This window comes from Seriola lalandi, unplaced genomic scaffold, assembly GCF_002814215.2.
Source record: "Seriola lalandi dorsalis isolate HSWRI2012SDOR001 ecotype SW California unplaced genomic scaffold, Sedor1 jcf7180002054748, whole genome shotgun sequence".
In the NCBI taxonomy this organism is placed as follows: Eukaryota; Metazoa; Chordata; class Actinopteri; order Carangiformes; family Carangidae; genus Seriola; species Seriola lalandi.
The window spans coordinates 2903887-2919728 of record NW_019525301.1 but is presented as its reverse complement, the minus strand read 5'-3'; the positions used below and the strand labels follow the sequence as shown (position 1 = coordinate 2919728).

The following is a 15842-nucleotide window of genomic DNA, read 5'->3' as shown; positions in this document are numbered from 1 at the left end:
GCAGTTTTTGGTACTTCAGCGTTGATGCATCACTTTTCATCCTCGGAGGTTGCCGCTTGGTGTCCACAGCGCATCACTTTGTTTCCACTTTAGAGACTTCATTAACCATGTTAAAATGTCTGCACTTTGAGCAGCTGTTACCTGTTTGTTTGTGTGTTATGTGCAATACTATCTGTGTATCGTTCACAGTCACCGGTACTTTGAGATTTGAACTGTGCAAGGTCATTGAAGCTAAAGAGTTAGATAACAGAATGTAATTCTAATCTGCTTCCTCTTGTCTCGTGCTTCTTTCCTATTCATATCTGTTCTCCACAGCCTCTGTTGTTGCCTCACTTTACACTCCGACTGGAGCCTGGTACATTCTGATCATGTCTCATCTCCCGCCTGCGTCTCTCCTCTCTCTCTCCTCCTCCTCTACCTGGCACTGAGCTCTGTGTGCTGATTCAGCCCGTTGTGATAATGCATATATGAGAGTTCCCGGCCCTGATTTGAAGGCATTTAAATGCTTCGGGCAGTGGACAGAAGTAATCTCTTTTTCAGCTCAGTGGGAGTTAGCTTGCCGACGGACCCCCTCACTGGTGTACAGTGCAGCACAGTTCATGCTGCAACAGAAACATGTCATTGTCCATTCATCACTTGGTGTCTGATGTTGAATGAAAATACACTGCAAAATTTTCTTGAACTTCATGAAATGTGAATTATGAATCGCTTCACTGTGCCTCTCTCTTCTTATGTTGCAGGCGACACGCCTCATTGCCTGTAGAAGTCTCAGAGATCCCTCTAACCCTAATTGCCCCTCCATGTAGAAGAAGTTACCCCTGTCGCAAATGGAAGTCTGCGTCTTTTGGGTAAATCGAAGGTTTTTTTTTTACTAAAGTCACCTTTTCTTCATCAGACCACAATTCTCTTAAGCCCATTTCCTAACTATCTCATCACACCAGTTTCTCTCCTGGTGCTACTTGATAGTATCACACTGTTTATCAGCCTGCTAAAACACCCAATCTCTGATCTTGCCATTCCCCATGCTGCTGTTGAGTGTTTCTTTGTTTGTCAATCTTTTCCTTTTGCTCATGAAGACTTCCACCACCCGCTGTGCTCGAGCTGGTAGGTGGCCTCCTCATCCTCCAAATCCACTCAGATAGAAAATGAACAACCCAGCCCATTACAACCACAGAAGTGAAGTAGAAGCTCAGTAGGGGGACCAACTATTTTCTGGAATAGAGCAGGCAGAACAGACCCCTGTGATGTCACTTCTCTTCCTTGCAATCCTTCTAACATTCAGCAGTACTTCACAAGCACAGAAATAGTTGAAGGATATCTTAGAAAATGAGTGACAAGCTTTGCTGCACTGCTACAACTTTGTAGATTATTGCGAGCGCGTGTTTGCATAAAGCATCTTGCGGCACATACAGTACAGCACAGTAATGCCCTGCCTGGCTGTCCATGCAGTCCTTCCTCTCTCTGGATGCCTTACTTGGAGTTCATTACAGCTGCTCAGCGAGGCCCTGCGAGCTGCTCGGCAAATGAGGAGAGATGGGGAGAGATGAAAACCCTGAGAGCGTTGAGCAGTGGGACATAGGCTTCAAAAGCTTCATGGCAATTTCAAAGGGTTTTTATTCTTGACGCCTCGCTCGCTATATCTATCGAGTATCCAGCGCTGAGCTTGAGAGGGATTTTAAAGGCAGGTTTGTGGAGGAAAAAGATACAAAAAACCTCACACTACAGGCTTTTACCCGTGAAGGAAATGATTAAAATCCTGACCTGTTGTGTTTGCTCACCAGATGACGATGGAGATGACGAGAGCACAAAGAATGAGTGCTAAACACTTGTGTTTACAGTGAGGTCTTGAGCTGTCTTGTTGTATTAGGAAGTATTTGTCAAAGAACATGAAAAACAAGTGCACATCAATTACAATGGCCCAGGGACTTGTGTTCTGAATTACGTTTGGGTCAAGCTGGAACTTACAATAGCAGGAGGTAGGTGTGTAGACTGGATAATGAATGCAATTATGTTAAACCCATGAGAGGCATGGAGGAAGTGACACATTGGTGCAGGTAAAATCACACTGAAGCAATATGCTGCTGTACAGTGATGCAGCTTCAGATTATTAGGCTGTTTTATTTGGAGTTAAGTATCTTCTTCTGGACTTTTGAATGTGAGGACTTTTGAATGTGAGGACTCACTGCGATCCTGCGCTTTACTAAACATTATAACATTGCTCATATCACTTTTATTAAAGTTCCTCTCCAGACATGTTTTTAAACTCTGTAAAAAAAAAAAAATCCTCTGCTATGATTAGAATTTTGTTCAACATGGTTTCTACTCTTAAAAAGTGAAAAAAAAAAATCAGAAACTTGGGCTGGAACATCTCCTCTTACTTCCTCATTGACAAATCTAAATCAGGCCTTGTGCCCCGCCCACCACCTGCTTGCTCCAGGTGGACAGGTGAAAGAGCAGAGAACATCAAGATGGTTAGAGGAGGAAACATCAGAGACTCAGCCACATGTTTGAGCCTCAGGCAGACCCAGACTCGGATGAGGAGTCTGAGACCAGAACCAGAGACTAGCAGACGGATCAGAACGGTTAGCGCTGTTAGCATCTTTTATTTGTTTATGTTTTTTGTTAGCTTGTAACTGGCAGTGGCTGACACAGTGTAAGTGGTTGTGCTAAAGCTAACTCTCTCTCTCTCTGTGCTGACAAGGTTTCAGGTTTATTTAGCCCTGCCCCCTCGTCCCCACGAGTTGACAGGATTGGTTCCTTAGGTTTGTGACGTATGAAACTCTGGCTGTCTGAATCTGTGTTTATGAGACTGTCATTGGTTCACTGCAGTTCAAGAATGAACTTTGAACCTCAGATTTTAAGCCAACATGGATAAGAAGTCGTATCAGTTTTCAATCAATCAAGACATAAAACATGTTTGTTTTACAAAGTGATTTTCTTTTTGTTTCGGTGTTCTCTGTTGGATCTTTTTTAATAAAATGTCAGTGAGTAACTCAGCCTTTGTATTTGTTGATTCTGCCTGTGGTGTGAGGACCAGATTACTTCAAGTCTGTGCTCCAGGTAGTGATCTGTGTAAATGCCTTTCCTGTAAACCACGGTATCAGGTTCATCCCCGTATTCCCTGTCTACGATGGTTCATCCTGGTGAACTTGTGGTGCTGACATGTTTCTCCTTGTACTTTGAAACATGTGGCCTTCAAGCACAGATCCAATAAAGAGCACACCTGGTCTGGGTTAAGTTTCATTCTGCTGTGTCTGCACTGCTGATGTCACTGCTACAAATGCTCTCATCAGCCTCCAGTTTGAATCATTGACACTTGCAGTCCCCAAAATTTAGTATGTGATGTATGCAGACGTGTTGCTAAGCAGAGTTACAAAGATTGTGGATGGTGTTTGAAACTATATTCTTTGTGTACTTTCTGTGGGCTGTACGGAAACGTAGATGACATAGAGGCAATGGTATACTGTAGATGTTCGTCTGTAGTATCTGCAGAATGTCTGTTGGGCATTCTGTTACCTGTTGTTTGTGTGTGCTGGCTTTTCCAGGCTGGGGTATTCCTGAATCGAACAAAGTCGTGTCATGATGTCACATGAGGAAAATCTGTGATGTACGATAACATTTTTTTTGGAATTGCGATGAAGACGTGACTTGCGATAAATAAACAAATATTGAAGTGTGCATATACAGTTCCTATGTCTTCATCTACCGTTGTGTTGGCTAACCTCACAGTCACCACCAGATTGACAATTAATCTGAGGGTAGCTCAGACTGATATGAGGGCAGGATGGGTAGCATTCATCTGACAGGGCTGATGCTGAGGTTGCAGCTGAGACAGTGTGAGTTCTCTCACCAGGTGTAGCTAGATAATGTTATATTTCCCTCATCAATACACTACATTTAACCCGGCTCTTCACTGATACTCGTATTATTATTTTTAAAAAGAAATTTTAGAATTTAGAACAGGATAAGAATAAACTAATATTTTTTTCAGAGCAGCAACAGTAATGTTTACAAGGGCAGATTCACTGTATATAAACTCAGTGATATACCGACTCGGGTCACGTCCACACAGAAATATGTGACCTGCGACGCACTCTATTTTTTATCTCTCACTTTATCTCTCACTCTCACGATATTCAGAGTACTCCACCAATATACCACAATGTATATATATATATGTATATATGCACTCACAATAGAGATTTGATCAAAACTGAAGCAGAACCAGAGATAGTATTTTTTTTCTTCCACACATTCTTCTTCTTTGTGAGGTGTGGTGAGCTCACTTCTTTCTAACTCTGCACCTCCAGATTTTTGTCATTTTCAAGCCTGAACTGCAATTGACACTGACTCGACTAACATCACTTGAGTTACCCTTTCATCACCATTCTTTCGGAAAGTTAGAAATATTGTCAAAATGTACACAAGAAAAATTAGACCAGATCCAAAATGCATAAAATGCACATTGATAATAATCATGTCTTAAGAGCAAATGTCATAAACTAATTCAAAAAATAATTTGTTTTTGTGCTTAGAAATAATTGAAAGTCTTATAGGTCTTTCGAATAAAATAGATATAAGTGTATGAATATATTTTATTATTATTTATTTATTTTTATTTATGAATTGTTTGTCGTACCAGGAGATCAAAAGTGCTACAAAAACAACACCCTACCCAACCGGATTAGTCCCAATTATATTAGTATAACTTGGCCACAGTCAGATACACCTGATTAACAGGGACACATGGCCAAAGAACCGGTCCTCAGAACCAGCTGGACCAGCATTTGTACCTCTGTGTCTCAGTAGTGATCTCGGCTTGGGAAAGAAAGAAATGATAATTCTGACTCTGTGTGCTCTTGACTTGCGGAATAAGCTGTGCACGATCAATGAAGTGTGACCACCTCTGTGTTGTTGCTTAAAGTAGTTGCAACGCCAACCTGTGATGCAGTTGTTGGTCTTTTACAGTTAGGACGCGGTGAAATGAAATTGTCTCATTTGCTTATTGTGTAGTTGTTCGGTTGTCTGCAAAAGTCTTTTCCAGTCTGTGTGGTTTGTCGTTGTGCATATTGACAGTACACATTGCTCTGGTGTGACTCTCTGTGTCCATTATATCCGCATCTGTAACCAGGTCTCAGATGCAGAATCTTTTGCAAGACTGTTAAATATGCGCAGTGTCGGGTGGGTAACCCTGTCAGGATATCATCCCAGAGAACTTGAGTGTTGTATGACATTCAGCCGGAAGTCAGTCATTTGAATGACTCGGAAGCGAAAGTCTTGAAAGTGTGCTGTCAGGTCCTGACTGTACCAGGATGAAGTAAGAAATAATCAGCAGTTTTTTTCACCTTGTCTTTCAGGGCTTTTCTCTGTGTCTGTTTGGAGACACAAATCATCCTGTCAGTCGGAAGTTGCTTAATTCAGTCCACGGACTGCCTGATGCAACAAAATATTAATTTGCCCCTGGCTCACGTTGGTATTTTTTTGTGCTGAGATGCATATTGAGTGGCTGGTTTACTCAACCCACGATACCCTTGACAAATGGCTGCGCTGCTTCGCCACTGAAATGGGAGGGGAATAGCAGTATATGTGTGTGTGTGTGTGTGTGTTTGTAATCAGCATACAGGCTGTGTCAGGGCAAAGTTAGCCTCACACCACTCAGTCAACTGTGCCTTCATTTTATCTATGCACACTTTGATGTCGACGGGCTCACTGATGTATCTGTCCCCTCCCAAATCGTAGCCCGACATCATTAAACTTGTCAGTGGCTTATGTTTCCATTCTGTACTTTCTCTATCTCTGTGCACCAACAGTTGTTATCCATGTATGCCAAATAAAAAGAACTTGTCATTACTGGCCTGCTCTGAGATTGTAACAGTAACGGGGTGTGGCGTGGGATTCACTTGCCTCCACACCCACAGTGTCTTGATTATGAAGCCACAGTCTCCGTTCTGTCTTGTTGGAGGCAGCTTTTGTTTTGTTTGTAATTAAAATCATCAATTTTCTGCACGAGGCCGGAGCTGGGGAAAAAAAAAAAAGAGTCGCAGATCGTTCCTTGCATCTGTGTGATTGTTTGGGATCGTGACGTAGCGTTCGGCACATGCATTTGGAATGGGATTTATAAATAACCACAATGCCTGTCATTGGAGCTGAGGGAATATTTATAGATTTCTGTGAATACTCTGCCCCAGTTACATTCATTTGAACACAAGCAGACAGAAATACATTCTCTTTCACCCGAGTGGGTGGCTTTTACTGAACTCTTTAGCACCGTTAAATGCTAATTACCTAATGTGTCCTTCGTCTCCCACTCTTATTTAGTTGTTAATCTATACACTGTAAGACTTTTCACTGTACATTTACAGCAATTAACTGGTATTGTCTTTTATTACAGTGTGTTACTAGATTCACTAATTTGATGTACTTTACTGTATTCTTGTATTTACAACATAATACCGGTCACAGTTTTGTCAGTAAATTACTGTATATTTACAGTATGTTACTGGTAGTACTACTACTGCTGAAAGATCAGACAAAGTCCCATTTGAAGTCACTGAGCTTCCTGATGAGTCTGCACACATGCAAATTCATTGCCTTGTGTTTGACCATCTTCCTGCTCTTCTTCTCATGGCTGCTCACAATACAGGTTCTGAAAAACAGTGTAGAATAAAAAGGATATTATTCTTTCAGGTGATATATTCAGGCGATCCATGCATGTGACATATTAAGCAAAGAGGTCAAAGAGCTTGAAATATCTACCACAAACATTTTTTGACTTCTGTTTCACAGTTCTGACTAGAGAGTTCACAATGAAACATTTTGGAAAAATGAAATGAAAACCAGAGAAGGCATCATGTAGTCACGAAACCTGACTTGGTGACAACTGCAACATCATTTATTATAAAATTCACAGTTGCCAGCTCTTTGCAACAGTTTGGCACAAACAACTCGAGCAGTGGTTCCAAGGTCGTGGTGAAAGAAAGTCTTGTATGACTCAAACTGGAAAACAAAGTACTAGATTAGACTTACTACCTCACTACATTAGAATAGTTCAGTTATCTTTAGGTAAAAGCAACAGTGTTGTTTTTAATGTTAATGTGAACTAAGACAAAATACTGACATGCTAATTTTAGCTAGCTAGAAAACTGTATATAGGAAGCTTTTCAACAACTTTGTTATAACACTGTTCTAGATGGCAGAAACCTGAACTGGAAAAACTCAAGAAATGATTTTTTACTTCCTTGACAGGGATAGTGGTATGACATTTTCTAATATTTCGACACTTTGAGGCAGAATAAAAATGGAGACATACTTTTACTGAGTAGAAGTTTCTTCATCAGTCCAGCTCTGGACATCTGTGACAGAAGGCTGAGCAGGTTGTAGTGAGGCTGTGCCGTTGTGGCGACAGACACTGGTTGGCAAATGTGCTCCGAGGTCTAAAGCAACAAAAATAAATTTTTTTTAAAAAAAAAGCTGTGAAAACAGCCCAAACCCTTTAGCAAGATCTTGTTATGTTAGTTTATTTTTAAACTTTGGATCCCACACTTTTCTTTCACCTTCCTAAGGATGCTCAGCTGTTTGCAGTAAAGTTTACTGTAAATTCCTGTAGATAATGGCATTCTCTTACAAGTGCTGTAATCAGGTTTTTTTCTCCCAGATTGCATTGCAGTTTACAATATGGCACTGTATTACATGAATACAGAAGAATACTGTCCAGATTTCACTGTAAATTTGCATCAAAGGTTTAGAGTGTAACTTTTCAAAAGGGCAGTGATTTTGACATGTCCAAGGTAGTTTACTGCTCAGGCTGTGAAAACAGTTTTATAATGCCCACTGTGGCTCTGGAGGTGCTTTCCCCACAAAACCTGCATTTTCTTGTTTTTCTTTTCTTGTTATGCGTCTGTGCAGCGACAGCCAGAGAGCCGGCTTTATGCTCTCAGGTTGTCTGTCTGTCTGTCCCACTCTCGTGAACACAATATCTAAGCAACGTCTTGAGGGAATTTCTTCAAATTAGGTACAAACATTCAAGATCACGGTGACTTCACAAAACACGGGTTTGGCCTTGTGAATCTCTCCTCAAGGGAATCCCTTCAAATTTGGCACAAATGTCCAGTGTTTAGACTCAAAGATGAACTGATTTGATTTTGATGAGTAAAGGTCAAAGTACAAGGTCACAGTGACCTCATGTTCTTGTGAATGCGATATATCAGGAACGCCTGGAGGGAATTTCCATAGATCTGGCAGGGGCCGTGACTTGGACTCAAGTGTGAACTGATTGAAATTCATACACTAATTATGGCACAGGATAAAAAGGATAAAATGATGAAGTGATGACATTTCACATCCAAATCAAGGTCAAAGTTCAACTTCACTCCAATATCGTAATTTTCTGGAGAAACACTACTGGCCATTATTCAGTGCTGTAACTCAGGCGGGGGGTTGGGACCATATTTCCTACAACTTGGCTGGTGTTTGACACCCAGAGTTTACAGGGGTTTGATATCGGTTCCGTTTCTTTGTCTTCAGTGGACAGACTGGTCCAGGACATGTGGGCTCCAGATGTATGGGGACAGTTAATAGAGAAGAAATGTGACTGTCAGTCACTCCACTTGCCACATGTTACACAACATGTGTAGTGTTAGCTTGCTAATGTTCAGATTCATCTGGATTTGTTCAGAATTGGAGGTTGTGTGAACCCCACAGCTTCACTGTGAGCTGAGCACATCTGCAGAGCTGCATTTAGCTGTCGGGACTAAGCCAGAAGTTGATGGACAGTAAATACCTGGAAACATGCTGCTGCTTGTTAAACCGTGACATCTCATTTACAGTAAAACATGTCATGCTACTTCAACTTATTAGAGCCAGTGCTGAGAGTCATGTAATGAGTAATGTAAGCAATTACTTTTGCTGTTAAGTAATCATTAATGTCTTTACTTTACTCATTTACGTTTTAAGTAACTTACCGAGCTGCTAAAGAATGAGTGCTTATGTGATGTTTTTGAGGATATTTCTGCTTCTGCTGTCTTTTTTAAATTTTTTTCATAAACCTCTTTTGCAAGTTCCCCAACTTTATGCCGGCGCAAAACTAAACTAAAGTGCGCTCATAAGGTCCGTGTAGTTCGGTAGCTGTGTACGACGCAGTAATTCCCAAAGAATACTGCAGGTTAGTAAGAATGAACCTATCCAGTATTACTGCATTTGCCGCTTTATTCTCTAAATCTTCTTCCTCAAAAAGCATGAAAATGAGACTTTGGCTAACCACAAACAAGTGTTGTTTGTTTGCAACCTAAATATTTTTCTGTGTCTGCTAATGAGAAGGTTCTTCTCTTTCTGCTGGGAGGTAATAAGTGTGATGGATCCGAGCATTCAGGTCTGTCCCTGCTAAGGACTTCACAGTGAGGTGAGCCAGCCTGCACACTCAGCTGAGCCCTCATCAAGACCACCTGCTGGTCTCACACAGAGCCTACTGCTTCCACAAGACATCTTATTCATTTGTTTTGTTTTTTTTTAAAATAAATTTTAAGAGCTGCAGCAGCATGACTGGTATTGTTTGTGAGTCTGTGCATGTCATCACGGCAAAATGTGGTCCTGGAGACACCTACTGTTTGAGCATATGTTTATACATCTGTCTGTCTGTGGACCGATTTAGTCACAGCAGTGCAGTCATGAAACTTTGCGGGTGTGTAGTTGAGATCAAAATGAAGGCAGAGATTGAGGATGGGTGTGATCTGAGTACTGAGTTATCATGTAATAATGTAGTAACAACTACTGAGTGCTCAAGGGTCAGAAGGTGAATGTGGTCTCTACTTTGTGTTGTTCTCTAACTTTTGCTTCTTTTCCATCAGAATAAAACATAATGACAGGAGTTGGATAATAGATAATTGTGTTGTTTCAGCTGTTTCATTTTCTCCCCACATCCTCACTAGAATAGAAAAACAGGCTTTGCTTGCATTGTTTGTGCTCTTAAAGTAAGAAACACTAATGAGCATCCTTGATTTTTACTAATGGGTTTGTTAATATTGTATCAGTTATTGGCTCCTTGTCTGTTGATTTCCCCCCTGTCTTCCAAAACTCTAGTCTCCTGTATCAGAGCGAGTTGATGTACGACGTACAGGGAGCGAGCAGACTAGTGCACCTTCCCCTGGGCTACAACCGCCAATGATGGGGGGCAGACGGGGAAGGAGCGCTAATTCATCACTGTTAAAGGCTGGGTAATAGGGCTGCGCCAGTGGCCGGGCTGTCACAGCACTGCCGCCTCCAAAAGGCAGTTAATTAACTTTCCATCGGCTGTGAGAGGATGCATGAGTATGTGTGAGCTCGGCCGACAGTCTTGGATGCGGCCGGCGGAGCGTGCATATGTGAGGTCCAATCCTCGGCCCTGCTGGGAGGCTGAGCTCACCGGCAGGAACCACACTGGGGAGTTTCTGGAGGACATATTGCCACTCTGTCACTTTAAAGCTGGATCCACACAGATAAATGCCTATATTATTTGCATAATGGTTCTCTCAGCTCCCCTCTGTGCATACTTTCAGGGCTTTAAAAAATTTAGCTGATTTTGCTGAGATTGTATTTGTCTCACAAGCAAACTCTACAGGACTAGGCATCAGATGTCAGCCATCAGCACCACCATTCAAGCTGTTATTTTATTGCACCTCAGTATGTTCGGCAGGAACACCAACGGATTGGCTTTGTTTGTTCTTGTACAGATTAATGAATATCTCACGGGATGTGACCCTCGATTCTTTCTAGTTAATAACTTGATTCTTCTTTCAAGCCAGTGTGTCTTTTTTTATCCAAAAATATGATACCATAAATTCTCAAATAGCAGCCAGAGCCCTGGATAGAACCACGCTTTTATTCAAAACCTTCTTATATTGTTGACAAGCCTTTATTCTTAATTTCTCTTTAAGTATATTTCTTATATTTTAGTGAGATGTCCTGTCCAGTCCTGTTGGTTATTAATGCAACTTTTGGTTCCACACTGCGGGAAGTATTATATATATAATATATATCAGTATTAATCCATTTACACCCCCCACAAATATTACACATTGCACACAGTTTTGCACATGCCAGTATAGACCCTTCTCTAAGTTCCAATAATGCAGCATTTAACTGCTGCTTTTTAAAACCCTAAAACATTTGCAGCTCACCTTTAGGTGGCATTTACATGGGGACATTTTCTGCCCATCAAACTGGTGGACAAGAAACCATTTATAATGCATTGTTGTGGGTGGGTCTTGCAACCTTTTTAAAGCAGAGTTTGGCCTAAAAACAGACCTTGCAAGGCCATTTTGAGTCCTCGTTGCTTGCTGTGCAGATGCTGTGTGGTGGCAGATGCTTCAGTAATAATGTTTCATTCATTTCTTCTTCTCCCAGCAGGGCATGGTAGATCCTCCTGTGAACAGACGCTGTATAAGTCTTGTGTTAATGAAGTTTGTTTTGTCTATCAACTTGTTTAAACCCTTTTTGATTGACTAAGTTGAAATATACTCACGCAGTCTCCGTAGTGGATCTTAGATATGTTCTCAGTCCTGCTCTTTTGTCATGTTTTACATTCACCCCGGCTGATTAGTCCAGTTTACTGTACAGTGTAGCATCACTTCACATCCCAGTGTGAGCACTGTTCTGCATTTCAAAGATTTACACTCTATAATGAATGGCTCCTTTGGTGATAGCCATCGCTCTAGCTTCCCTCTCAGAGAAGATGAAAGTGAGTGGAGAGATTAGGTTTGCGAGTGTTTCTCCTCGCCTGAAATGACCCATGTGCCTGTGCAGATACAGTATGTACTGTATGTTCATCAGTGTTCTTCACTTCATCATCATTATCATCTTTTTTCAGTCAAGCCCACTGAGCAGCAGCTCCCGACTCCTCCTCCTCCTCCCTCTCTCCCTCTTTGTAATGTGCAGAAGCCAATCGATGGTGAATTTGGCTCTGCTGGATAGTTTTTCCTCGCTCCTCTTGGGACTTTTCAGCATTGAAATAGACTCTTCGGGCTGGGGTTTGGCGCTGCTGATAAATGTGAGGCTGTTTGCAGAGTGAACTGCACTGCTGGCCAGCAGCAGCATCAGCGACATTGATCCCCCTGCATTCTCTTCATTAGCCCCAACCAGATGACATAGAAACTGCTCCACATCAAAAGAGCCACATGAAATCAAATTCCGCAATGTGTTGCTTATTGGACTTTTAACAAAAGCCCAGCTGGTGTTAGTGACACAATATGGTCACCACCCATGTTGAATTAGTTGATGCCCAGTTACTTTTGATCACAGTAAAATGAGTAAACCAGCTAAAAAATGTTGCTTTTTCCCATTTGATCCTGCAGTTTTCATGACTTTACAACAGCTGTTACCTTCAACACCGACCAGGAAAGTAATAACTAACTGAGGATATGATTTGGTGGAGGTGTTCACTTTCTAGTGAACTTCTGTTCTGTTTTCCGCACTTAGTTTGTTTTTTACACGAGTGTAATAGAAAAAGCAATGTTCTTTTTGCCTTCTGACACATCAATTCATTCTTCATTTGTAACCGGAGAACCCCTTTTATCACTGCTATGGAACCAGTATTGTACTGGTATAATCTAATGACAAAAAGATGGTAATTCATCCTTATAGTCTCTGATAAACAAGCTCTTGTTGTCAGCAACAAGGAGGAGTGACCATTCAAACTGGCATATGCTCACGTTATAACTGATGTCCGTTTGTTTATGTATTAAGTTTTTCTTGGCAATGGTTGTTCTTGATTGTGGCTTTAGAGAGCTCCACTCAGCATCACTTCAAGGTCTGCAACTTTTCATTTCTCCATCTGTCTGGAAGCAGTTTGTAATTTGAGATTAGGGGCCATCTGGGAGGGTGGAGGGTGAAATGTAATCCCAGTATATTCACTTACTCAGTTTCAGCACAGCTTTTGGAACAGAGCAGCATATTGGATTTTCCTGCGGGCATGGTGTGTTATTTTCTCTGATGCTGGTGGAAAGCCAGACATTGTCCACGAGACTCAGATGGTGGATGGTGATGTTCGCTGTTTTCTGAATGTGGTTAGCATCGACAGAGTCCCCTCATCCTTCTCTTTAGCGTAGCATGTAAAATCTATAACCTCCAGCAGTGCCCAATGAGCTGCTGGTCAGTACAGATGCAAGTCTCCTTTAATGTGCCTTTCTTCACTCTGGCCATACCTACATTGGACCTCAGAGCGATACTGTTGTGCTGATTACAAACTCTGTTTTCCTTTTATAGTGGTCATTAGCTGCATCCCTGCCAACACTTCCCTTGAGATGCATTGGCTGAAGATCAAATGATCCTAAACTATGTCAGGTTCCAATTTTTAAAATTAATGACTGTGAATGAGGGTGTTACTATATATAGAACAAAACTAGACATGCAGAGAACAATCCCCGTTCTAAAAACATGAACAATGAAGCAAGGAAGTTATTAATTGTTTCCACGGTGGCACCTGCTCAATTGTGTCGACAGGTGCCAGCATCAGCAGTATTGAAGACATTCATTAAGGTACGACGTGTTGCATTTCAACATCAACAAATCATTACCATGTTAATTTGGACTCATTAGTTTAATTATTGTAAACAAACAAGGCTATTGCCAAGAACACAGCTTGTGTCGCTGGGTTGAAGGTTTAATGGCTGGATTACCTTTTTTTTTATTTTGGAGGCAATCACCAACTTCTTTTTTCAACAGCATATTTTCACCCTCACATTAATTAACCCATTTATGCCGGATGCTGCGTAGCGCCCCTCCCGCCGGCTGCTGCGTAGCGCAGCATTGTTGATTCCTTGTCATTTTCATGACACATGCAGCATATAAATATGTCAAATATGTATAAATATATCATGAAAATGACTAGGAACCAACAATGCTGCGCTACGCAGCAACCGGCGGGAGGGGCGCTACGCAGCATCCGGTATAAATGTAGCAGGCTATTAGTTGCGATTAGATAAGAGAATTTCATTAATGGACATATGGGAACCTAGTGTGGTTGCCCAGAGACACATGTCAGACAGGTCACAGCAGGCCACTACAGTAGTAACTTTAAGGGTGTTTTCACACCTGCGCTCTTTAGTCCGGTTAAACCAAGAGAAGGTTCTTGTAATCTCCTTCCTGTGTTGACGTTCCTGCTCCAGCCAGACAATCTGACCAATAAGAGACATGATTTGTGATGATGCATTTTGGTTCACTTGAATTTTACTCTGTGTGAAAGCAAACTGAACCAATGGAAAAATGCTACAAGTTTATAAACTCATCAACTGGATTGGGCCAGAGCAAACCAACTTTAGGTGTGAAAACGCCCTAACACACAATCGAACCCATGTTCCAACAGGACGTTAGTCACACACACATGTACAACAATTAATAAAAGGCCACCATCAGTAATGAACTTGAAAACAGGACCTGTACTCTGTGAGACTTAACTTAGGCACAGCATTTAACGCAAATATCTGCATGCTAACACGGTCACCGTGATGCTAACAGGCTCACGTTTACTAAGGAGCACTAAACACAGCTGAGGCAGCTATGAATGTTCATAACATGAAACATGAATGTGTGTGTTAGAAATTGCACCAATCCATCTAATAGATGTTGTGAGTTTTCATTTAAAACCAAAAATGACAACCTCACCGGTTGGCTGGTGCAAGAGGAAGTCAGGCGATCACAGAGGAGTCCTCCTCCTCCGAGGGCCAGGAATGGTCTGGACTGGATTACCGTCCCAAGTGCCGTGCCAATAGCAGTAACAGCAAAACATATGAAACAAAACCCTTAACATTATGTCAAAAAATAGAACCGGTTTGCCACATGTTAACTCAACATACAACAACAAGGCACTGGCCACAAAACCAGAAAAACAGGAAACACAAACTGACAAACTGGACTGTGGCTTTTTAAACACAGCATTAACAATTTCTGACCAATTCAATTTCATATCAGTGTGAACCCCCAGATATTTGTATCTGCTGATTTATATTTTTGATGCTGCCACTTTCATTTTGTGAAGGTCGATGACTAGCTCCTTCATCTTACTAATATTAAGGTCATATTAACACCAGCTGGAAAATCTGCCCGCCTTGTCTCTGTAGGTCTGAGCCTTGCTGTTCTGTGTGAGACCTACATGGACAGGATTATCAGAGTGCTTTTAAAGGTGACATGATAACTTGTTATGCCTTCAATCAGCTGTGTAAAGGGTGAATAAGAGCTCCTGGTTTAGAAAAATCACATGTCTGTTATCAAAACAATTGTGGAGCTGTGGAAATGCATCACCAGAAGATTACACTTTTCTGTCAGTAAATGGTCAGTGGAAAGTCATGGCCATCAAATCTGGCTAAAACTGTAATGACTCTAATCATGTAGCATCATCCTCTCTGTGACAGGACACACTCTGTTTTGGATATGTACTAGGGCTGCATGATATGCAAGAAAAATCTTAGTGTGATTATTTTGGCAGATTTCACACAAAATGACGCTGAAAGCGCAACGTGCGATTTTTGTGTCAGTAAGATTTCAAGCACGGGTGGAAACACCAGCAACATGCTGAAACATTTGTAGACGCAGCAGGGCATTAAATATCAGGAGTGCCATGTGTTTGACGCTCTACGCCGCCGGTCAACAAGTGCTTCCCGGTCTCAGCAGAGCAGGGGAGGGACGTATTAGTGATGTGTCGGTTGAGAACGAGCCGGCTCTTTTAAGTGAACGATGGGAGCCGGCTTCCATCTGTTTTTTTTTTTTTTTAAAGTAAATGAATACAAGGCAGACCTAAAGAGGCAGACAGCACCTTTTATAGGTCTCGATAAAGGAATCTTGTACCAAACAAACATGTTCCTTTATGTCTGGACAGT

The 15842-nt window shown here is 41.6% G+C and overlaps 1 protein-coding gene across 2 annotated transcripts in view; it reads left to right on the top strand.

Moving 5' to 3' along the window:
- iqsec1b (IQ motif and Sec7 domain ArfGEF 1b) overlaps positions 1-15842 on the top strand; it is a 204842-nt gene that overhangs the window by 67731 nt on the left and 121269 nt on the right. The window contains exon 3 of one of the 2 annotated variants that reach the window (XM_087178920.1): positions 741-848. The exons of the other annotated variant lie outside the window; for it this stretch is intronic. Coding sequence (XP_087035046.1) covers positions 741-848 — 108 coding nt within the window. The remainder of the gene's footprint in view (positions 1-740; positions 849-15842) is intronic. 2 annotated transcript variants of the gene reach the window in all.